We start from the raw sequence: 24759 nt of genomic DNA, 5'->3' as shown, positions 1-24759 counted from the left end.
AACTTTCCTCAACATAATAAAGGCCATATATGACAAACCCACAGCCAGCATTGTCCTCAATGGTGAAAAACTGAAACCATTTCCACTAAGATCAGGAACAAGACAAGGTTGCCCACTCTCACCACTCTTATTTAACATAGTTTTGGAAGTTTTAGCCACAACAATCAGAGAAGAAAAGGAAATAAAAGGAATCCAAATCGGAAAAGAAGAAGTAAAGCTGTCACTGTTTGCAGATGACATGATACTATACATAGAGAATCCTAAAGATGCTACCAGAAAACTACTAGAGCTAATCAATGAATTTGGTAAAGTTGCAGGATACAAAATTAATGCACAGAAATCTCTGGCATTCCTATATACTAATGATGAAAAATCTGAAAGTGAAATCAAGGAAACACTCCCATTTACCATTGCAACAAAAAGAATAAAATATCTAGGAATAAACCTACCTAAGGAGACAAAAGACCTGTATGCAGAAAATTATAAGACACTGATGAAAGAAATTAAAGATGATACAAATAGATGGAGAGATGTACCATGTTCTTGGACTGGAAGGATCAACATTGTGAAAATGACTCTACTACCCAAAGCAATCTACAGATTCAATGCAATCCCTATCAAACTACCCCTGGCATTTTTCACAGAACTGGAGCAAAAAATTTCGCAATTTGTATGGAAACACAAAAGACCCCGAATAGCCAAAGCAATCTTTTTTTTTTTTTTTCTTATTTACCATGATTTAATTTTCAAACAGTTTGAATAACCTAAGCAAAGCTAGGTATATATTCTTTAATTTTACAAGCAAAGAGAAAGAGAAGAAGGCAAACTAAGAATTAACCAGCTTTTACTTTTGTATCACCATTTTGAGATCCCAAATATTTTGTGGGATTCTTTCTCATTTCCATGAAAAATCCTATTCCAATGCCATGTTACCTTGTTCTGTAGCAAAAGGAAAATAGTGAAGGCTTTTCAGGGTTTTTTTACAAATAGCAAACTCTTAATCTTAAAACTGAACATCAATAAACGTGACATCCATGACATTAATACACTTTGATTCTGAAGCAAAATAAACCTTCAATGCAGTAATGACATTTGAAAAGATACTAAACATCTCTATCATAAATCTATCTAGCATCTCTCTACCTACTTATCTACCTATCATCTGTCTATCTTTAACTAGGTATTCTTCATATGGAAAGAAGAAAAAAAGATATATATTTTATTAAAACTAACTGCACCTAAACTACCATACTACTTAAAACTGTAAGAACATATTGTTCCCTCAACCAATACTATTCTGCACTATTTAGGAGCTTGACTGCTCTCTTCCAAAACAAAGTGAGCAATCTGCCCGCTGCCTCCCTCCCTACATGTGGGAGCGGCTGCGGGCCTTGGCCCTGGAAGGTGCTCTGCGCTCAGCAACAGCTACAGCCCTGGCCGCGGCTCTCACTCCTGCTCTCTCTACCTCATCTTTCAGAGCCTCCTCATAGAGATCTGCGAAGGCCCTGGGGACGGTATCATTGATCTTGGCCAGAAACTCCAGCACTTTCATCTTGCTGGTTTCAGCGCAGGCTCTCGGGCCCCACAGGAACACATAGCGTGGAGGATCGCTGTTGGGCACCTGGAGGTACGTCAGGTACTTCTGCTGCACGAAATCTTTGATGAGCCCACTGGGCTCCCCAGAGATCGAGTGCCTCCTCCCAGCATACAAACCCAACGCATTGAGGAATTCCCAGAGCTCCTCCTCGGTGGCCCGGTTGCCCTTCGTGAAGATCTTGCTCAGGACAGTTATCAGGAAACAGGCCGTGCGCAGCCCCGACACACCACTCGGATTTCCCTCGCTGGGGAGGCCCAGCTTGCTGAGGGCGTAGGAGTGACTGCTGGGGTCGGCTTCCTTCAGCTCGAGGTCAAAGACCAGCTCCATGTACTCAGAGGCTCTCCTGAGGATCTCAGGGAAGTGCTTCTTGTACTTCCTGTTGACAATCTTCAGCAGTGTAGCCTTCGGGATGGGCTCCTTCGTCTTGTACTTCTCCAGCAGGAACTGCACCAACTCGCAGACATTCCTGGTCAGAGGATCGCTGTAAGTGCTGTGAATGGAAGGTGCTGCCTGGGCGGTACTTGCACTTTTCTCATCTTGGCTCCGGGCACCCTCTTCAGATCCTGGGCATGAAACCCCTGCATCACGAGAGCTAGTGGCTGGGGCTCCCTGAGGCTCCTGGTGAGTGCCAGCAGCAGGGGAGCTCGGGGAAGTACCCCGAGAAACAGAAGCGGGGCAGGAGGGCGACTCTTCTATCTCTGCCACCGCCGCCACCTCAGTGGCCTGGGCACCCTTGAGACTCTGAGTCTCCCCCCGGGCCTGGGGGCGTTTCTCCTGGGCATGGCGCTTCCTCTTCTGGCCCCGAGGCACGATGACAGAGGTCAGGGCCAGCAGGCGGGAGTGTGGGCAGGAAGGCAGGCAACGAGGGCACCCTTGCCGAACAGCAGCTCTCAACAATGGCCGCCACAGCGTGCGTTGGAGGACGTCACATCGCCAAAGCAATCTTGAGAACGAAAAATGGAGCTGGAGGAATCAGGCTCCCTGACTTCAGACTATACTACAAAACTACAGTAATCAAGACAGTATGGTACTGGGACAAAAACAGAAAGATAGCTCAATGGAACAGGATAGAAAGCCCAGAGGTAACCCCACACACATATGGTCACCTTATCTTTGATAAAGGAGGCAGGAGTGTACAGTGGAGAAAGGACAGTCTCTTCAATAAGTGGTGCTGGGAAAACTGGATAGGGACATGTAAAAGTATGAGATTAGATCACTCCCTAACACCATACACAAAAATAAGCTCAAAATGGATTAAAGACCTAAATGTAAGGCCAGACACTATCAAACTCTTAGAGGAAAACATAGGCAGAACACTCTATGACATAAATCACAGCAAGATCCTTTTTGACCCACCTCCTAGAGAAATGGAAATAAAGACAAAAATAAACACATGGGACCTAATGAAACTTCAAAGCTTTGGCACAGCAAAGGAAACCATAAACAAGACCAAAAGACAACCCTCAGAATGGGAGAAAATGTTTGTAAATGAAGCAACTGACAAAGGATTAATCTCCAAAATTTATAAGCAGCTCATGCAGCTCAGTAACAAAAAAACAAACAACCCAATCCAAAAATGGGCAGAAGACCTAAATAGACATTTCTCCACAGAAGATATACAGACTGCCAACAAACACATGAAAGGATGCTCAACATCTTTACTCATTAGAGAAATGCAAATCAAAACTACAATGAGATATCATCTCACACCAGTCAGAATGGCCATCATCAAAAAATCTAGAAACAATAAATGCTGGAGAGGGTGTGGAAAAAAAGGAACACTCTTGCACTGCTGGTGGGAATGTGAATTGGTATAGCCACTATGGAGAACGGTATGGAGGTTCCTTAAAAAACTACAAATAGAACTACCATATGACCCAGCAATCCCACTACTGGGCATATACCCTGAGAAAACCATAATTCAAAAAGAGACATGTACCAAAATGTTCATAGCAGCCCTATTTACAATAGCCTGGAGATGTAAACAACCTAAGTGTCCATCATTGGATGAATGGGTAAAGAAGATGTGGCACATATATACAATGGAATATTACTCAGCCATAAAAAGAAATGAAATTGAGCTATTTGTAATGAGGTGGATGGACCTAGAGTCTGTCATACAGAGTGAAGTAAGTCAGAAAGAGAAAGACAAATACTGTATGCTGACACATATATATGGAATTTAAGAAAAAAAAATGTCATGAAGAACATAGGGGTAAGACAGGAATACAGACACAGACCTACTAGAGAATGGACTTGAGGATATGGGGAGGGGTAAGGGTAAGCTGTGACAAAGTGAAAGAGCAGCATGGACATATATACACTACCAAACGTAAGGTAGATAGCTAGTGGGAAGCAGCCGCATAGCACAGGGAGATCAGCTTGGTGCTTTGTGACCGCCTGGAGGGGTGGGATAGGGAGGGTGGGAGGGAGACGCAAAAGGGAGGGGATATGGGAACATATGTATATGTATAACTGATTAAATTTGTTATAAAGCAAAAGAAAAAAAAAAGACAATATGGTACTGGCACAAAAACAGAAATATAGATCAATGGAACAGTACAGAAAGCCCATATATAAGCCCACATATCTATGGTCAGCTAATCTATGACAAAGGAGGCAAGGATATGCAGTGCAGTAAAGACAGTCTCTTCAATAAGTGGTGCTGGGAAAACTGGACAGCTACATGTAAAAGAATGAAATTAGAACACTCCCTAACACCATATACAAAAATAAACTCAAAATGGATTAGAGACCTAAATGTAAGACTGGGCACTATAAAACTCTTAGAGGAAAACATAGGAAGAACATTCTTTGACATAAATCACAGCAAGATCTTTTTTTGATCCACCTCCTAGAGTAATGGAAATAAAAACAAAAATAAACAAATGGGACCTAATGAAACTTAAAAGCTCTTGCTGGGCTTCCCTGCTGGCGCAGTGGTTGGGAGTCCGCCTGCCGATGCAGGGGATGTTGGTTCGTGCCCCGGTCCGGGAAGATCCCACATGCCGCGGAGCCGCTGGGCCCGTGAGCCATAGACGCTGAGCCTGTGCGTCCGGAGCCTGTGCTCCGCAACGGGAGAGGCCACAACAGTGAGAGGCCCGTATACTGCAAAAAAAAAAAAAAAAAAAAAAAAAAAAAAAAAAAAACCTAAAAATACAGAGTAAGACGCGGAGATCACCTTCCTCCCCACAGATACACCAGAAATACAGCTACACGTGGAACAACTCCTACAGAACACCTACTGAACACTGGCAGAAGACCCCAGACCTCCCAAAAGGCAAGAAACTCCCCACATACCTGGGTAGGGCAAAGCGGAGAGATTCCCGCACAGAGGATCGGTGCTGAGCGGCACTCACCAGCCCGAGAGGCTTGTCTGCTCCCCCGCCGGGGCGGGCGGCGCTGGAGCTGAGGCTCGGGCTTCGGTCAGAGCGCAGCGAGAGGACTGGGGCTGGCGGCGAGAACTCAGCCTGAAGGGGGCTAATGTGCCACAGCTAGCCGGGAGGGAGTCCGGGAAAACTCTGGAGCTGCCGAAGAGGCAGGAGACTTTTTCTTCCCTCTTGGTTTCCTGGTGCGCGAGGAGAGGGGATTAAGAGCGCCGCGTAAAGGAGCTCCAGAGACGGGCGCGAGTCGCGGCTGAAAGCGCGGAGCCCAGAGACGGGCGTGGGACGCTGGGGCTGCTGCTGCCGCCGCCAAGAAGCCTGTGTGCGAGCGCAGGTCACTGTCCACACCGCCCTTCCGGGAGCCTGTGCAGCCTGCCACTGCCGGGGTCCCGGGATCCAGGGGCGGCTTCCCTGAGAGAACGCACGGCGCGCCTCGGGCTGGTGCAACGTCACGCCGACCTCTGCCGCTGCAGGCTCGCCCCGCACTCCGTGCCCCTCCCTCCCGCCGGGCCTGAGTGAGCCAGAGCCCCCGAAGAGGCTGCTCCTTTAACCCTGTCCTGTCTGAGCGAAGAACAGACGCCCTCCGGCGACCTACACGCAGAGGCGGGGCCAAATCCAAAGCTGAGACCCAGGAGCTGTGAGAACAAAGAAGAGAAAGGGAAACCTCTCCCAGCAGCCTCAGAAGCAGCGGATTAAAGCTCCACAATCAACTTGATGTACCCTGCATCTGTGGAATACATGAATAGACAACAAATCATCCCAAATTGAGGAGCCAGGAGTCAGTGCTGTGCCTCTGAGGTGGGAGAGCCAACTTCAGGACACTGGTCCACAAGAGACCTCCCAGCTCCACATAATATCAAACGGCGAAAATCTTCCAGAGATCTCCATCTCAACACCAGCACCCAGCTTCACTCAACGACCAGCAAGCTACAGTGCTGGACACCCTATGCCAAACAACTAGCAAGACAGGAACACAACGCCACCCATTAGCAGAGAGGTGGCCTAAAATCATAAAAAGTCCGCAGACACCCCAAAACACACCACCAGACGTGGACCTGCCCACCAGAAAGACAAGATCCAGCCTCATCCACCAGAACACAGGCACTAGTCCCCTCCACCAGGAAGCCTACACAACCCACTAAACCAACCTTAGCCACTGGGGACAGACACCAAAAACAACGGGAACTACGAACCAGCAGCCTGCAAAAAGGAGACCCCAAACACAGTAACATAAGCAAAATGAGAAGACAGAAAAACACACAGCAGGAGAAGGAGCAAGATAAAAACCCACCAGACCTAACAAATGAAGAGGTAATAGGCAGTCTACCTGAAAAAGAATTCAGAATAATGATGGTAAAGATGATCCAAAATCTTGGAAATAGAATAGACAAAATGCAAGAAACAGTTAACAAGGACCTAGAAGAACTAAAGATGAATCAAGCATCGATTAAAAACACAATACATGAAATAAAAAATACTCTAGATGGGATCAAGAGCAGAATAACTGAGGCAGAAGAACGGATAAGTGAGGTGGAAGATAAAATAGTGGAAATAACTGCTGCAGAGCAAAATAAAGAAAAAAGAATGAAAAGAACAGAGGACAGTCTCAGAGACCTCTGGGACAACATTAAACGCACCAACATTCGAATTATAGGGGTTCCAGAAGAAGAAGAGAAAAACAAAGGGACTGAGAAAATATTTGAAGGATTATAGTTGAAAACTTCCCTAATATAGGAAAGGAAATAGTTAATCAAGTCCAGGAGGCACAGAGAGTCCCATACAGAATAAATCCAAGGAGAAATATGCCAAGACACATATTAATCAAACTGTCAAAAATTAAACACAAAGAAATCATATTAAAAGCAGCAAGGCAAAAACAACAAATAACACACAAGGGAATCCCCATCAGGATAACAGCTGATCTCTCAGCAGAAACTCTACAAGCCAGAAGGGAGTGGCAGGACATAATTAAAGTGATGAAGGAGATAAACCTCCAACCAAGACTACTCTACCCAGCAAGGATCTCATTCAGATTTGATGGAGAAATTAAAACCTTTACAGACAAGCAAAAGCTGAGAGAGTTCAGCACCACCAAACCAGCTTTACAACAAATGCTAAAGGAACTTCTCTAGGCAAGAAACACAACAGAAGGAAAAGACCTACAATAACGAACCCAAAACAATTAAGGAAATGGGAATAGGAACATACATATCAATAATTACCTTAAATGTAAATGGACTAAATGCTCCCACCAAAAGACACAGATTGGCTGAATGGATACAAAAACAAGACCCATATATATGCTGTCTACAAGAGACCCACTTCAGACCTAGAGACACATACAGACTGAAAGTAAGGGGATGGAAAAAGATATTCCATGCAAATGGAAATCAAAAGAAAGCTGGAGTAGCAATTCTTATATCAGACAAAATAGACTTTAAAATAAAGACTATTAGAAGAGACAAAGAAGGACACTACGTAATGATAAAGGGATCGATCCAAGAAGAAGATATAACAATTGTAAATATTTATGCACCCAACATAGGAGCACCTCAATACATAAGGCAAATACTAACAGCCATAAAAGGGGAAATCGACAGTAACATATTCATAGTAGGGGACTTTTAACATCCCACTTTCGCCAACGGACAGATCATCCAAAATGAAAATAAATAAGGAAACACAAGCTTTAAGTGATACATTAAACAAGATGGACTTAATTGATATTTATAGGACATTCCATCCAAAAACAACAGAATACACATTTTTCTCAAGTGCTCATGGAACATTCTCCAGGATAGATCATATCTTGGGTCACAAATCAAGCCTTGGTAAATTTAAGAAAGTTGAAATTGTATCAAGTATCTTTTCCGACCACAATGCTATGAGACTAGATATCAATTACAGGAAAAGAGCTGTAAAAAATACAAGCACATGGAGGCTAAACAATACACTACTTAATAACGAAGTGATCACCGAAGAAATCAAAGGGGAAATTTAAAAATACCTAGAAACAAATGACAATGGAGACACGACGACCCAAAACCTATGGGATGCAGCAAAAGCAGTTCTAAGAGGGAAGTTTATAGCAATACAATCCCACCTTAAGAAACAGGAAACATCTCGAGCAAACAACCTAACCTTGCACCTAAAGCAATTAGAGAAAGAAGAACAAAAACATCCCAAAGTTAGCAGAAGGAAAGAAATCATAAAAATCAGATCAGAAATAAATGAAAAAGAAATGAAGGAAACGATAGCAAAGATCAATAAAACTAAAAGGTGGTTCTTTGAGAAGATAAACAAAATTGATAAACCATTAGCCAGACTCATCAAGAGAAAAAGGGAGAAGACTCAAATCAATAGAATTAGAAATGAAAAAGGAGAAGTAACAACTGACACTGCAGAAATACAAAAGATCATGAGAGATTACTACAAGCAACTCTATGCCAATAAAATGGACAACCTGGAAGAAATGGACAAATTCTTAGAAATGCACAACCTGCCAAGACTGAATCAGGAAGAAATAGAAAATATGAACAGACCAATCACAAGCACTGAAATTGAAACTGTGATAAAAAATCTTCCAACAAACAAAAGCCCAGGACCAGATGGCTTCACAGGCGAATTCTATCAAGCATTTAGAGAAGAGCTAACACCTATCCTTCTGAAACTCTTCCAAAATATAGCAGAGGGAGGAACACTCCCAAACTCATTCTACGAGGCCACCATCACCTTGATACCAAAACCAGACAAGGATGTCACAAAGAAAGAAAACTACAGGCCAATATCACTGATGAACATAGATGCAAAAATCCTCCACAAAATACTAGCAAACAGAATCCAACAGCACATTAAAAGGATCATACACCATGATCAAGTGGGGTTTATTCCAGGAATGCAAGGATTCTTCAATATATGCAAATCAATCAACGTGATACACCATATTAACAAACTGAAGGAGAAAAACCATATGATCATCTCAATAGATGCAGAGAAAGCTTTCGACAAAATTCAACACCCATTTATGATAAAAACCCTGCAGAAAGTAGGCACAGAGGGAACTTTCCTCAACATAATAAAGGCCATATATGACAAACCCACAGCCAGCATTGTCCTCAATGGTGAAAAACTGAAACCATTTCCACTAAGATCAGGAACAAGACAAGGTTGCCCACTCTCACCACTCTTATTTAACATAGTTTTGGAAGTTTTAGCCACAACAATCAGAGAAGAAAAGGAAATAAAAGGAATCCAAATCGGAAAAGAAGAAGTAAAGCTGTCACTGTTTGCAGATGACATGATACTATACATAGAGAATCCTAAAGATGCTACCAGAAAACTACTAGAGCTAATCAATGAATTTGGTAAAGTTGCAGGATACAAAATTAATGCACAGAAATCTCTGGCATTCCTATATACTAATGATGAAAAATCTGAAAGTGAAATCAAGGAAACACTCCCATTTACCATTGCAACAAAAAGAATAAAATATCTAGGAATAAACCTACCTAAGGAGACAAAAGACCTGTATGCAGAAAATTATAAGACACTGATGAAAGAAATTAAAGATGATACAAATAGATGGAGAGATGTACCATGTTCTTGGACTGGAAGGATCAACATTGTGAAAATGACTCTACTACCCAAAGCAATCTACAGATTCAATGCAATCCCTATCAAACTACCCCTGGCATTTTTCACAGAACTGGAGCAAAAAATTTCGCAATTTGTATGGAAACACAAAAGACCCCGAATAGCCAAAGCAATCTTTTTTTTTTTTTTCTTATTTACCATGATTTAATTTTCAAACAGTTTGAATAACCTAAGCAAAGCTAGGTATATATTCTTTAATTTTACAAGCAAAGAGAAAGAGAAGAAGGCAAACTAAGAATTAACCAGCTTTTACTTTTGTATCACCATTTTGAGATCCCAAATATTTTGTGGGATTCTTTCTCATTTCCATGAAAAATCCTATTCCAATGCCATGTTACCTTGTTCTGTAGCAAAAGGAAAATAGTGAAGGCTTTTCAGGGTTTTTTTACAAATAGCAAACTCTTAATCTTAAAACTGAACATCAATAAACGTGACATCCATGACATTAATACACTTTGATTCTGAAGCAAAATAAACCTTCAATGCAGTAATGACATTTGAAAAGATACTAAACATCTCTATCATAAATCTATCTAGCATCTCTCTACCTACTTATCTACCTATCATCTGTCTATCTTTAACTAGGTATTCTTCATATGGAAAGAAGAAAAAAAGATATATATTTTATTAAAACTAACTGCACCTAAACTACCATACTACTTAAAACTGTAAGAACATATTGTTCCCTCAACCAATACTATTCTGCACTATTTAGGAGCTTGACTGCTCTCTTCCAAAACAAAGTGAGCAATCTGCCCGCTGCCTCCCTCCCTACATGTGGGAGCGGCTGCGGGCCTTGGCCCTGGAAGGTGCTCTGCGCTCAGCAACAGCTACAGCCCTGGCCGCGGCTCTCACTCCTGCTCTCTCTACCTCATCTTTCAGAGCCTCCTCATAGAGATCTGCGAAGGCCCTGGGGACGGTATCATTGATCTTGGCCAGAAACTCCAGCACTTTCATCTTGCTGGTTTCAGCGCAGGCTCTCGGGCCCCACAGGAACACATAGCGTGGAGGATCGCTGTTGGGCACCTGGAGGTACGTCAGGTACTTCTGCTGCACGAAATCTTTGATGAGCCCACTGGGCTCCCCAGAGATCGAGTGCCTCCTCCCAGCATACAAACCCAACGCATTGAGGAATTCCCAGAGCTCCTCCTCGGTGGCCCGGTTGCCCTTCGTGAAGATCTTGCTCAGGACAGTTATCAGGAAACAGGCCGTGCGCAGCCCCGACACACCACTCGGATTTCCCTCGCTGGGGAGGCCCAGCTTGCTGAGGGCGTAGGAGTGACTGCTGGGGTCGGCTTCCTTCAGCTCGAGGTCAAAGACCAGCTCCATGTACTCAGAGGCTCTCCTGAGGATCTCAGGGAAGTGCTTCTTGTACTTCCTGTTGACAATCTTCAGCAGTGTAGCCTTCGGGATGGGCTCCTTCGTCTTGTACTTCTCCAGCAGGAACTGCACCAACTCGCAGACATTCCTGGTCAGAGGATCGCTGTAAGTGCTGTGAATGGAAGGTGCTGCCTGGGCGGTACTTGCACTTTTCTCATCTTGGCTCCGGGCACCCTCTTCAGATCCTGGGCATGAAACCCCTGCATCACGAGAGCTAGTGGCTGGGGCTCCCTGAGGCTCCTGGTGAGTGCCAGCAGCAGGGGAGCTCGGGGAAGTACCCCGAGAAACAGAAGCGGGGCAGGAGGGCGACTCTTCTATCTCTGCCACCGCCGCCACCTCAGTGGCCTGGGCACCCTTGAGACTCTGAGTCTCCCCCCGGGCCTGGGGGCGTTTCTCCTGGGCATGGCGCTTCCTCTTCTGGCCCCGAGGCATGATGACAGAGGTCAGGGCCAGCAGGCGGGAGTGTGGGCAGGAAGGCAGGCAACGAGGGCACCCTTGCCGAACAGCAGCTCTCAACAATGGCCGCCACAGCGTGCGTTGGAGGACGTCACATCGCCAAAGCAATCTTGAGAACGAAAAATGGAGCTGGAGGAATCAGGCTCCCTGACTTCAGACTATACTACAAAACTACAGTAATCAAGACAGTATGGTACTGGGACAAAAACAGAAAGATAGATCAATGGAACAGGATAGAAAGCCCAGAGGTAACCCCACACACATATGGTCACCTTATCTTTGATAAAGGAGGCAGGAGTGTACAGTGGAGAAAGGACAGTCTCTTCAATAAGTGGTGCTGGGAAAACTGGATAGGGACATGTAAAAGTATGAGATTAGATCACTCCCTAACACCATACACAAAAATAAGCTCAAAATGGATTAAAGACCTAAATGTAAGGCCAGACACTATCAAACTCTTAGAGGAAAACATAGGCAGAACACTCTATGACATAAATCACAGCAAGATCCTTTTTGACCCACCTCCTAGAGAAATGGAAATAAAGACAAAAATAAACACATGGGACCTAATGAAACTTCAAAGCTTTGGCACAGCAAAGGAAACCATAAACAAGACCAAAAGACAACCCTCAGAATGGGAGAAAATGTTTGTAAATGAAGCAACTGACAAAGGATTAATCTCCAAAATTTATAAGCAGCTCATGCAGCTCAGTAACAAAAAAACAAACAACCCAATCCAAAAATGGGCAGAAGACCTAAATAGACATTTCTCCACAGAAGATATACAGACTGCCAACAAACACATGAAAGGATGCTCAACATCTTTACTCATTAGAGAAATGCAAATCAAAACTACAATGAGATATCATCTCACACCAGTCAGAATGGCCATCATCAAAAAATCTAGAAACAATAAATGCTGGAGAGGGTGTGGAAAAAAAGGAACACTCTTGCACTGCTGGTGGGAATGTGAATTGGTATAGCCACTATGGAGAACGGTATGGAGGTTCCTTAAAAAACTACAAATAGAACTACCATATGACCCAGCAATCCCACTACTGGGCATATACCCTGAGAAAACCATAATTCAAAAAGAGACATGTACCAAAATGTTCATAGCAGCCCTATTTACAATAGCCTGGAGATGTAAACAACCTAAGTGTCCATCATTGGATGAATGGGTAAAGAAGATGTGGCACATATATACAATGGAATATTACTCAGCCATAAAAAGAAATGAAATTGAGCTATTTGTAATGAGGTGGATGGACCTAGAGTCTGTCATACAGAGTGAAGTAAGTCAGAAAGAGAAAGACAAATACTGTATGCTGACACATATATATGGAATTTAAGAAAAAAAAATGTCATGAAGAACATAGGGGTAAGACAGGAATACAGACACAGACCTACTAGAGAATGGACTTGAGGATATGGGGAGGGGTAAGGGTAAGCTGTGACAAAGTGAAAGAGCAGCATGGACATATATACACTACCAAACGTAAGGTAGATAGCTAGTGGGAAGCAGCCGCATAGCACAGGGAGATCAGCTTGGTGCTTTGTGACCGCCTGGAGGGGTGGGATAGGGAGGGTGGGAGGGAGACGCAAAAGGGAGGGGATATGGGAACATATGTATATGTATAACTGATTAAATTTGTTATAAAGCAAAAGAAAAAAAAAAGACAATATGGTACTGGCACAAAAACAGAAATATAGATCAATGGAACAGTACAGAAAGCCCATATATAAGCCCACATATCTATGGTCAGCTAATCTATGACAAAGGAGGCAAGGATATGCAGTGCAGTAAAGACAGTCTCTTCAATAAGTGGTGCTGGGAAAACTGGACAGCTACATGTAAAAGAATGAAATTAGAACACTCCCTAACACCATATACAAAAATAAACTCAAAATGGATTAGAGACCTAAATGTAAGACTGGGCACTATAAAACTCTTAGAGGAAAACATAGGAAGAACATTCTTTGACATAAATCACAGCAAGATCTTTTTTTGATCCACCTCCTAGAGTAATGGAAATAAAAACAAAAATAAACAAATGGGACCTAATGAAACTTAAAAGCTCTTGCTGGGCTTCCCTGCTGGCGCAGTGGTTGGGAATCCGCCTGCCGATGCAGGGGATGTTGGTTCGTGCCCCGGTCCGGGAAGATCCCACATGCCGCGGAGCCGCTGGGCCCGTGAGCCATAGACGCTGAGCCTGTGCGTCCGGAGCCTGTGCTCCGCAACGGGAGAGGCCACAACAGTGAGAGGCCCGTATACTGCAAAAAAAAAAAAAAAAAAAAAAAAAAAAAAAACCTAAAAATACAGAGTAAGACGCGGAGATCACCTTCCTCCCCACAGATACACCAGAAATACAGCTACACGTGGAACAACTCCTACAGAACACCTACTGAACACTGGCAGAAGACCCCAGACCTCCCAAAAGGCAAGAAACTCCCCACATACCTGGGTAGGGCAAAGCGGAGAGATTCCCGCACAGAGGATCGGTGCTGAGCGGCACTCACCAGCCCGAGAGGCTTGTCTGCTCCCCCGCCGGGGCGGGCGGCGCTGGAGCTGAGGCTCGGGCTTCGGTCAGAGCGCAGCGAGAGGACTGGGGCTGGCGGCGAGAACTCAGCCTGAAGGGGGCTAATGTGCCACAGCTAGCCGGGAGGGAGTCCGGGAAAACTCTGGAGCTGCCGAAGAGGCAGGAGACTTTTTCTTCCCTCTTGGTTTCCTGGTGCGCGAGGAGAGGGGATTAAGAGCGCCGCGTAAAGGAGCTCCAGAGACGGGCGCGAGTCGCGGCTGAAAGCGCGGAGCCCAGAGACGGGCGTGGGACGCTGGGGCTGCTGCTGCCGCCGCCAAGAAGCCTGTGTGCGAGCGCAGGTCACTGTCCACACCGCCCTTCCGGGAGCCTGTGCAGCCTGCCACTGCCGGGGTCCCGGGATCCAGGGGCGGCTTCCCTGAGAGAACGCACGGCGCGCCTCGGGCTGGTGCAACGTCACGCCGACCTCTGCCGCTGCAGGCTCGCCCCGCACTCCGTGCCCCTCCCTCCCGCCGGGCCTGAGTGAGCCAGAGCCCCCGAAGAGGCTGCTCCTTTAACCCTGTCCTGTCTGAGCGAAGAACAGACGCCCTCCGGTGACCTACACGCAGAGGCGGGGCCAAATCCAAAGCTGAGACCCAGGAGCTGTGAGAACAAAGAAGAGAAAGGGAAACCTCTCCCAGCAGCCTCAGAAGCAGCGGATTAAAGCTCCACAATCAACTTGATGTACCCTGCATCTGTGGAATACATGAATAGACAACAAATCATCCCAAATTGAGGAGCCAGGAGTCAGTGCTGTGCCTCTGAGGTGGGAGAGCGAACTTCAGGACACTGGTCCACAAGAGACCTCCCAGCTCCACATAATATCAAACGGTGAAAATCTTCCAGAGATCTCCATCTCAACACCAGCACCCAGCTTCACTCAACGACCAGCAAGCTACAGTGCTGGACACCCTATGCCAAACAACTAGCAAGACAGGAACACAACGCCACCCATTAGCAGAGAGGTGGCCTAAAATCATAAAAAGTCCGCAGACACCCCAAAACACACCACCAGACGTAGACCTGCCCACCAGGAAGACAAGATCCAGCCTCATCCACCAGAACACAGGCAGTAGTCCCCTCCACCAAGAAGCCTACACAACCCACTAAACCAACCTTAGCCACTGGGGACAGACACCAAAAACAACGGGAACTACGAACCAGCAGCCTGCAAAAAGGAGACCCCAAACACAGTAACATAAGCAAAATGAGAAGACAGAAAAACACACAGCAGGAGAAGGAGCAAGATAAAAACCCACCAGACCTAACAAATGAAGAGGTAATAGGCAGTCTACCTGAAAAAGAATTCAGAATAATGATGGTAAAGATGATCCAAAATCTTGGAAATAGAATAGACAAAATGCAAGAAACAGTTAACAAGGACCTAGAAGAACTAAAGATGAATCAAGCATCGATTAAAAACACAATACATGAAATAAAAAATACTCTAGATGGGATCAAGAGCAGAATAACTGAGGCAGAAGAACGGATAAGTGAGGTGGAAGATAAAATAGTGGAAATAACTGCTGCAGAGCAAAATAAAGAAAAAAGAATGAAAAGAACAGAGGACAGTCTCAGAGACCTCTGGGACAACATTAAACGCACCAACATTCGAATTATAGGGGTTCCAGAAGAAGAAGAGAAAAAGAAAGGGACTGAGAAAATATTTGAAGAGATTATAGTTGAAAACTTCCCTAATATGGGAAAGGAAATAGTTAATCAAGTCCAAGAGGCACAGAGAGTCCCATACAGAATAAATCCAAGGAGAAATACGCCAAGACACATATTAATCAAACTGTCAAAAATTAAACACAAAGAAATCATATTAAAAGCAGCAAGGCAAAAACAACAAATAACACACAAGGGAATCCCCATCAGGATAACAGCTGATCTCTCAGCAGAAACTCTACAAGCCAGAAGGGAGTGGCAGGACATAATTAAAGTGATGAAGGAGAAAAACCTGCAACCAAGATTACTCTACCCAGCAAGGATCTCATTCAGATTTGATGGAGAAATTAAAACCTTTACAGACAAGCAAAAGCTGAGAGAGTTCAGCACCACCAAACCAGCTTTACAACAAATGCTAAAGGAACTTCTCTAGGCAAGAAACACAACAGAAGTAAAAGACCTACAATAACGAACCCAAAACAATTAAGAAAATGGGAATAGGAACATACATATCAATAATTACCTTAAATGTAAATGGACTAAATGCTCCCACCAAAAGACACAGATTGGCTGAATGGATACAAAAACAAGACCCATATATATGCTGTCTACAAGAGACCCACTTCAGACCTAGAGACACATACAGACTGAAAGTAAGGGGATGGCAAAAGATATTCCATGCAAATGGAAACCAAAAGAAAGCTGGAGTAGCAATTCTCATATCAGACAAAATAGACTTTAAAATAAAGACTACTAGAAGAGACAAAGAAGGACACTACATAATGATCAAGGGATCGATCCAAGAAGAAGATATAACAATTGTAAATATTTATGCACCCAACATAGGAGCACCTCAATACATAAGGCAAATACTAACAGCCATAAAAGGGGAAATCGACAGTAACATATTCATAGTAGGGGACTTTTAACATCCCACTTTCGCCAACGGACAGATCATCCAAAATGAAAATAAATAAGGAAACACAAGCTTTAAGTGATACATTAAACAAGATGGACTTAATTGATATTTATAGGACATTCCATCCAAAAACAACAGAATACACATTTTTCTCAAGTGCTCATGGAACATTCTCCAGGATAGATCATATCTTGGGTCACAAATCAAGCCTTGGTAAACTTAAGAAAGTTGAAATTGTATCAAGTATCTTTTCCGACCACAATGCTATGAGACTAGATATCAATTACAGGAAAAGAGCTGTAAAAAATACAAGCACATGGAGGCTAAACAATACACTACTTAATAACGAAGTGATCACCGAAGAAATCAAAGGGGAAATTTAAAAATACCTAGAAACAAATGACAATGGAGACACGACGACCCAAAACCTATGGGATGCAGCAAAAGCAGTTCTAAGAGGGAAGTTTATAGCAATACAATCCCACCTTAAGAAACAGGAAACATCTCGAGCAAACAACCTAACCTTGCACCTAAAGCAATTAGAGAAAGAAGAACAAAAACATCCCAAAGTTAGCAGAAGGAAAGAAATCATAAAAATCAGATCAGAAATAAATGAAAAAGAAATGAAGGAAACGATAGCAAAGATCAATAAAACTAAAAGGTGGTTCTTTGAGAAGATAAACAAAATTGATAAACCATTAGCCAGACTCATCAAGAGAAAAAGGGAGAAGACTCAAATCAATAGAATTAGAAATGAAAAAGGAGAAGTAACAACTGACACTGCAGAAATACAAAAGATCATGAGAGATTACTACAAGCAACTCTATGCCAATAAAATGGACAACCTGGAAGAAATGGACAAATTCTTAGAAATGCACAACCTGCCAAGACTGAATCAGGAAGAAATAGAAAATATGAACAGACCAATCACAAGCACTGAAATTGAAACTGTGATAAAAAATCTTCCAACAAACAAAAGCCCAGGACCAGATGGCTTCACAGGCGAATTCTATCAAGCATTTAGAGAAGAGCTAACACCTATCCTTCTGAAACTCTTCCAAAATATAGCAGAGGGAGGAACACTCCCAAACTCATTCCACGAGGCCACCATCACCTTGATACCAAAACCAGACAAGGATGTCACAAAGAAAGAAAACTACAAGCCAATATCACTGATGAACATAGATGCAAAAATCCTCCACAAAATACTAGCAAACAGAATCCAACAGCACATTAAAAGGATCATACACCATGATCAAGTGGGGTTTATTCCAGGAATGCAAGGATTCTTCAATATATGCAAATCAATCAACGTGATACACCATATTAACAAACTGAAGGAGAAAAACCATATGATCATCTCAATAGATGCAGAGAAAGCTTTCGACAAAATTCAACACCCATTTATGATAAAAACCCTGCAGAAAGTAGGCACAGAGGGAACTTTCCTCAACATAATAAAGGCCATATATGACAAACCCACAGCCAGCATTGTCCTCAATGGTGAAAAACTGAAACCATTTCCACTAAGATCAGGAACAAGACAAGGTTGCCCACTCTCACCACTCTTATTTAACATAGTTTTGGAAGTTTTAGCCACAACAATCAGAGAAGAAAAGGAAATAAAAGGAATCCAAATCGGAAAAGAAGAAGTAAAGCTGTCACTGTTTGCAGATGACATGATACTATACATAGAGAATCCTAAAGATGCTACCAGAAAACTACTAGAGCTAATCAATGAATTTGGTAAAGTTGCAGGATACAAAATTAATGCACAGAAATCTCTGGCATTCCTATATACTAATGATGAAAAATCTGAAAGTGAAATCAAGGAAACACTCCCATTTACCATTGCAACAAAAAGAATAAAATATCTAGGAATAAACCTACCTAAGGAGACAAAAGACCTGTATGCAGAAAATTATAAGACACTGATGAAAGAAATTAAAGATGATACAAATAGATGGAGAGATGTACCATGTTCTTGGACTGGAAGGATCAACATTGTGAAAATGACTCTACTACCCAAAGCAATCTACAGATTCAATGCAATCCCTATCAAACTACCCCTGGCATTTTTCACAGAACTGGAGCAAAAAATTTCGCAATTTGTATGGAAACACAAAAGACCCCGAATAGCCAAAGCAATCTTTTTTTTTTTTTTTCTTATTTACCATGATTTAATTTTCAAACAGTTTGAATAACCTAAGCAAAGCTAGGTATATATTCTTTAATTTTACAAGCAAAGAGAAAGAGAAGAAGGCAAACTAAGAATTAACCAGCTTTTACTTTTGTATCACCATTTTGAGATCCCAAATATTTTGTGGGATTCTTTCTCATTTCCATGAAAAATCCTATTCCAATGCCATGTTACCTTGTTCTGTAGCAAAAGGAAAATAGTGAAGGCTTTTCAGGGTTTTTTTACAAATAGCAAACTCTTAATCTTAAAACTGAACATCAATAAACGTGACATCCATGACATTAATACACTTTGATTCTGAAGCAAAATAAACCTTCAATGCAGTAATGACATTTGAAAAGATACTAAACATCTCTATCATAAATCTATCTAGCATCTCTCTACCTACTTATCTACCTATCATCTGTCTATCTTTAACTAGGTATTCTTCATATGGAAAGAAGAAAAAAAGATATATATTTTATTAAAACTAACTGCACCTAAACTACCATACTACTTAAAACTGTAAGAACATATTGTTCCCTCAACCAATACTATTCTGCACTATTTAGGAGCTTGACTGCTCTCTTCCAAAACAAAGTGAGCAATCTGCCCGCTGCCTCCCTCCCTACATGTGGGAGGGGCTGCGGGCCTTGGCCCTGGAAGGTGCTCTGCGCTCAGCAACAGCTACAGCCCTGGCCGCGGCTCTCACTCCTGCTCTCTCTACCTCATCTTTCAGAGCCTCCTCATAGAGATCTGCGAAGGCCCTGGGGACGGTATCATTGATCTTGGCCAGAAACTCCAGCACTTTCATCTTGCTGGTTTCAGCGCAGGCTCTCGGGCCCCACAGGAACACATAGCGTGGAGGATCGCTGTTGGGCACCTGGAGGTACGTCAGGTACTTCTGCTGCACGAAATCTTTGATGAGCCCACTGGGCTCCCCAGAGATCGAGTGCCTCCTCCCAGCATACAAACCCAACGCATTGAGGAATTCCCAGAGCTCCTCCTCGGTGGCCCGGTTGCCCTTCGTGAAGATCTTGCTCAGGACAGTTATCAGGAAACAGGCCGTGCGCAGCCCCGACACACCACTCGGATTTCCCTCGCTGGGGAGGCCCAGCTTGCTGAGGGCGTAGGAGTGACTGCTGGGGTCGGCTTCCTTCAGCTCGAGGTCAAAGACCAGCTCCATGTACTCAGAGGCTCTCCTGAGGATCTCAGGGAAGTGCTTCTTGTACTTCCTGTTGACAATCTTCAGCAGTGTAGCCTTCGGGATGGGCTCCTTCGTCTTGTACTTCTCCAGCAGGAACTGCACCAACTCGCAGACATTCCTGGTCAGAGGATCGCTGTAAGTGCTGTGAATGGAAGGTGCTGCCTGGGCGGTACTTGCACTTTTCTCATCTTGGCTCCGGGCACCCTCTTCAGATCCTGGGCATGAAACCCCTGCATCACGAGAGCTAGTGGCTGGGGCTCCCTGAGGCTCCTGGTGAGTGCCAGCAGCAGGGGAGCTCGGGGAAGTACCCCGAGAAACAGAAGCGGGGCAGGAGGGCGACTCTTCTATCTCTGCCACCGCCGCCACCTCAGTGGCCTGGGCACCCTTGAGACTCTGAGTCTCCCCCCGGGCCTGGGGGCGTTTCTCCTGGGCATGGCGCTTCCTCTTCTGGCCCCGAGGCACGATGACAGAGGTCAGGGCCAGCAGGCGGGAGTGTGGGCAGGAAGGCAGGCAACGAGGGCACCCTTGCCGAACAGCAGCTCTCAACAATGGCCGCCACAGCGTGCGTTGGAGGACGTCACATCGCCAAAGCAATCTTGAGAACGAAAAATGGAGCTGGAGGAATCAGGCTCCCTGACTTCAGACTATACTACAAAACTACAGTAATCAAGACAGTATGGTACTGGGACAAAAACAGAAAGATAGATCAATGGAACAGGATAGAAAGCCCAGAGGTAACCCCACACACATATGGTCACCTTATCTTTGATAAAGGAGGCAGGAGTGTACAGTGGAGAAAGGACAGTCTCTTCAATAAGTGGTGCTGGGAAAACTGGATAGGGACATGTAAAAGTATGAGATTAGATCACTCCCTAACACCATACACAAAAATAAGCTCAAAATGGATTAAAGACCTAAATGTAAGGCCAGACACTATCAAACTCTTAGAGGAAAACATAGGCAGAACACTCTATGACATAAATCACAGCAAGATCCTTTTTGACCCACCTCCTAGAGAAATGGAAATAAAGACAAAAATAAACACATGGGACCTAATGAAACTTCAAAGCTTTGGCACAGCAAAGGAAACCATAAACAAGACCAAAAGACAACCCTCAGAATGGGAGAAAATGTTTGTAAATGAAGCAACTGACAAAGGATTAATCTCCAAAATTTATAAGCAGCTCATGCAGCTCAGTAACAAAAAAACAAACAACCCAATCCAAAAATGGGCAGAAGACCTAAATAGACATTTCTCCACAGAAGATATACAGACTGCCAACAAACACATGAAAGGATGCTCAACATCTTTACTCATTAGAGAAATGCAAATCAAAACTACAATGAGATATCATCTCACACCAGTCAGAATGGCCATCATCAAAAAATCTAGAAACAATAAATGCTGGAGAGGGTGTGGAAAAAAAGGAACACTCTTGCACTGCTGGTGGGAATGTGAATTGGTATAGCCACTATGGAGAACGGTATGGAGGTTCCTTAAAAAACTACAAATAGAACTACCATATGACCCAGCAATCCCACTACTGGGCATATACCCTGAGAAAACCATAATTCAAAAAGAGACATGTACCAAAATGTTCATAGCAGCCCTATTTACAATAGCCTGGAGATGTAAACAACCTAAGTGTCCATCATTGGATGAATGGGTAAAGAAGATGTGGCACATATATACAATGGAATATTACTCAGCCATAAAAAGAAATGAAATTGAGCTATTTGTAATGAGGTGGATGGACCTAGAGTCTGTCATACAGAGTGAAGTAAGTCAGAAAGAGAAAGACAAATACTGTATGCTGACACATATATATGGAATTTAAGAAAAAAAAATGTCATGAAGAACATAGGGGTAAGACAGGAATACAGACACAGACCTACTAGAGAATGGACTTGAGGATATGGGGAGGGGTAAGGGTAAGCTGTGACAAAGTGAAAGAGCAGCATGGACATATATACACTACCAAACGTAAGGTAGATAGCTAGTGGGAAGCAGCCGCATAGCACAGGGAGATCAGCTTGGTGCTTTGTGACCGCCTGGAGGGGTGGGATAGGGAGGGTGGGAGGGAGACGCAAAAGGGAGGGGATATGGGAACATATGTATATGTATAACTGATTAAATTTGTTATAAAGCAAAAGAAAAAAAAAAGACAATATGGTACTGGCACAAAAACAGAAATATAGATCAATGGAACAGTACAGAAAGCCCATATATAAGCCCACATATCTATGGTCAGCTAATCTATGACAAAGGAGGCAAGGATATGCAGTGCAGTAAAGACAGTCTCTTCAATAAGTGGTGCTGGGAAAACTGGACAGCTACATGTAAAAGAATGAAATTAGAACACTCCCTAACACCATATACAAAAATAAACTCAAAATGGATTAGAGACCTAAATGTAAGACTGGGCACTATAAAACTCTTAGAGGAAAACATAGGAAGAACATTCTTTGACATAAATCACAGCAAGATCTTTTTTTGATCCACCTCCTAGAGTAATGGAAATAAAAACAAAAATAAACAAATGGGACCTAATGAAACTTAAAAGCTCTTGCTGGGCTTCCCTGCTGGCGCAGTGGTTGGGAGTCCGCCTGCCGATGCAGGGGATGTTGGTTCGTGCCCCGGTCCGGGAAGATCCCACATGCCACGGAGCCGCTGGGCCCGTGAGCCATAGACGCTGAGCCTGTGCGTCCGGAGCCTGTGCTCCGCAACGGGAGAGGCCACAACAGTGAGAGGCCCGTATACTGCAAAAAAAAAAAAAAAAAAAAAAAAAAAAAACCTAAAAATACAGAGTAAGACGCGGAGATCACCTTCCTCCCCACAGATACACCAGAAATACAGCTACACGTGGAACAACTCCTACAGAACACCTACTGAACACTGGCAGAAGACCCCAGACCTCCCAAAAGGCAAGAAACTCCCCACATACCTGGGTAGGGCAAAGCGGAGAGATTCCCGCACAGAGGATCGGTGCTGAGCGGCACTCACCAGCCCGAGAGGCTTGTCTGCTCCCCCGCCGGGGCGGGCGGCGCTGGAGCTGAGGCTCGGGCTTCGGTCAGAGCGCAGCGAGAGGACTGGGGCTGGCGGCGAGAACTCAGCCTGAAGGGGGCTAATGTGCCACAGCTAGCCGGGAGGGAGTCCGGGAAAACTCTGGAGCTGCCGAAGAGGCAGGAGACTTTTTCTTCCCTCTTGGTTTCCTGGTGCGCGAGGAGAGGGGATTAAGAGCGCCGCGTAAAGGAGCTCCAGAGACGGGCGCGAGTCGCGGCTGAAAGCGCGGAGCCCAGAGACGGGCGTGGGACGCTGGGGCTGCTGCTGCCGCCGCCAAGAAGCCTGTGTGCGAGCGCAGGTCACTGTCCACACCGCCCTTCCGGGAGCCTGTGCAGCCTGCCACTGCCGGGGTCCCGGGATCCAGGGGCGGCTTCCCTGAGAGAACGCACGGCGCGCCTCGGGCTGGTGCAACGTCACGCCGACCTCTGCCGCTGCAGGCTCGCCCCGCACTCCGTGCCCCTCCCTCCCGCCGGGCCTGAGTGAGCCAGAGCCCCCGAAGAGGCTGCTCCTTTAACCCTGTCCTGTCTGAGCGAAGAACAGACGCCCTCCGGTGACCTACACGCAGAGGCGGGGCCAAATCCAAAGCTGAGACCCAGGAGCTGTGAGAACAAAGAAGAGAAAGGGAAACCTCTCCCAGCAGCCTCAGAAGCAGCGGATTAAAGCTCCACAATCAACTTGATGTACCCTGCATCTGTGGAATACATGAATAGACAACAAATCATCCCAAATTGAGGAGCCAGGAGTCAGTGCTGTGCCTCTGAGGTGGGAGAGCCAACTTCAGGACACTGGTCCACAAGAGACCTCCCAGCTCCACATAATATCAAACGGTGAAAATCTTCCAGAGATCTCCATCTCAACACCAGCACCCAGCTTCACTCAACGACCAGCAAGCTACAGTGCTGGACACCCTATGCCAAACAACTAGCAAGACAGGAACACAACGCCACCCATTAGCAGAGAGGTGGCCTAAAATCATAAAAAGTCCGCAGACACCCCAAAACACACCACCAGACGTAGACCTGCCCACCAGGAAGACAAGATCCAGCCTCATCCACCAGAACACAGGCAGTAGTCCCCTCCACCAAGAAGCCTACACAACCCACTAAACCAACCTTAGCCACTGGGGACAGACACCAAAAACAACGGGAACTACGAACCAGCAGCCTGCAAAAAGGAGACCCCAAACACAGTAACATAAGCAAAATGAGAAGACAGAAAAACACACAGCAGGAGAAGGAGCAAGATAAAAACCCACCAGACCTAACAAATGAAGAGGTAATAGGCAGTCTACCTGAAAAAGAATTCAGAATAATGATGGTAAAGATGATCCAAAATCTTGGAAATAGAATAGACAAAATGCAAGAAACAGTTAACAAGGACCTAGAAGAACTAAAGATGAATCAAGCATCGATTAAAAACACAATACATGAAATAAAAAATACTCTAGATGGGATCAAGAGCAGAATAACTGAGGCAGAAGAACGGATAAGTGAGGTGGAAGATAAAATAGTGGAAATAACTGCTGCAGAGCAAAATAAAGAAAAAAGAATGAAAAGAACAGAGGACAGTCTCAGAGACCTCTGGGACAACATTAAACGCACCAACATTCGAATTATAGGGGTTCCAGAAGAAGAAGAGAAAAAGAAAGGGACTGAGAAAATATTTGAAGAGATTATA

At 44.3% G+C, this 24759-nt stretch overlaps 1 protein-coding gene and 2 pseudogenes across 1 annotated transcript; all 3 read right to left on the bottom strand.

Moving 5' to 3' along the window:
- Positions 1–1302: 1302 nt before the first annotated feature.
- On the bottom strand, positions 1303–9900 carry LOC132488066 (melanoma-associated antigen B4-like; annotated as a pseudogene).
- A 504-nt stretch (positions 9901–10404) lies between these two features.
- On the bottom strand, positions 10405–11445 carry LOC132489216 (melanoma-associated antigen B4-like). Its single transcript, XM_060098134.1, has one exon. It carries the CDS (start codon positions 11443–11445, stop codon positions 10405–10407), a length of 1041 nt encoding a protein of 346 aa, XP_059954117.1.
- A 7930-nt stretch (positions 11446–19375) lies between these two features.
- On the bottom strand, positions 19376–20504 carry LOC132488065 (melanoma-associated antigen B4-like; annotated as a pseudogene).
- Between the last annotated feature and the right edge of the window lie 4255 nt (positions 20505–24759).

Source organism: Mesoplodon densirostris, chromosome 4 (assembly GCF_025265405.1).
Source record: "Mesoplodon densirostris isolate mMesDen1 chromosome 4, mMesDen1 primary haplotype, whole genome shotgun sequence".
NCBI lineage: Eukaryota > Metazoa > Chordata > Mammalia > Artiodactyla > Ziphiidae > Mesoplodon > Mesoplodon densirostris.
Note: the sequence above shows the minus strand (reverse complement) of the source record. Positions and strands in the feature narration are given on the sequence as shown.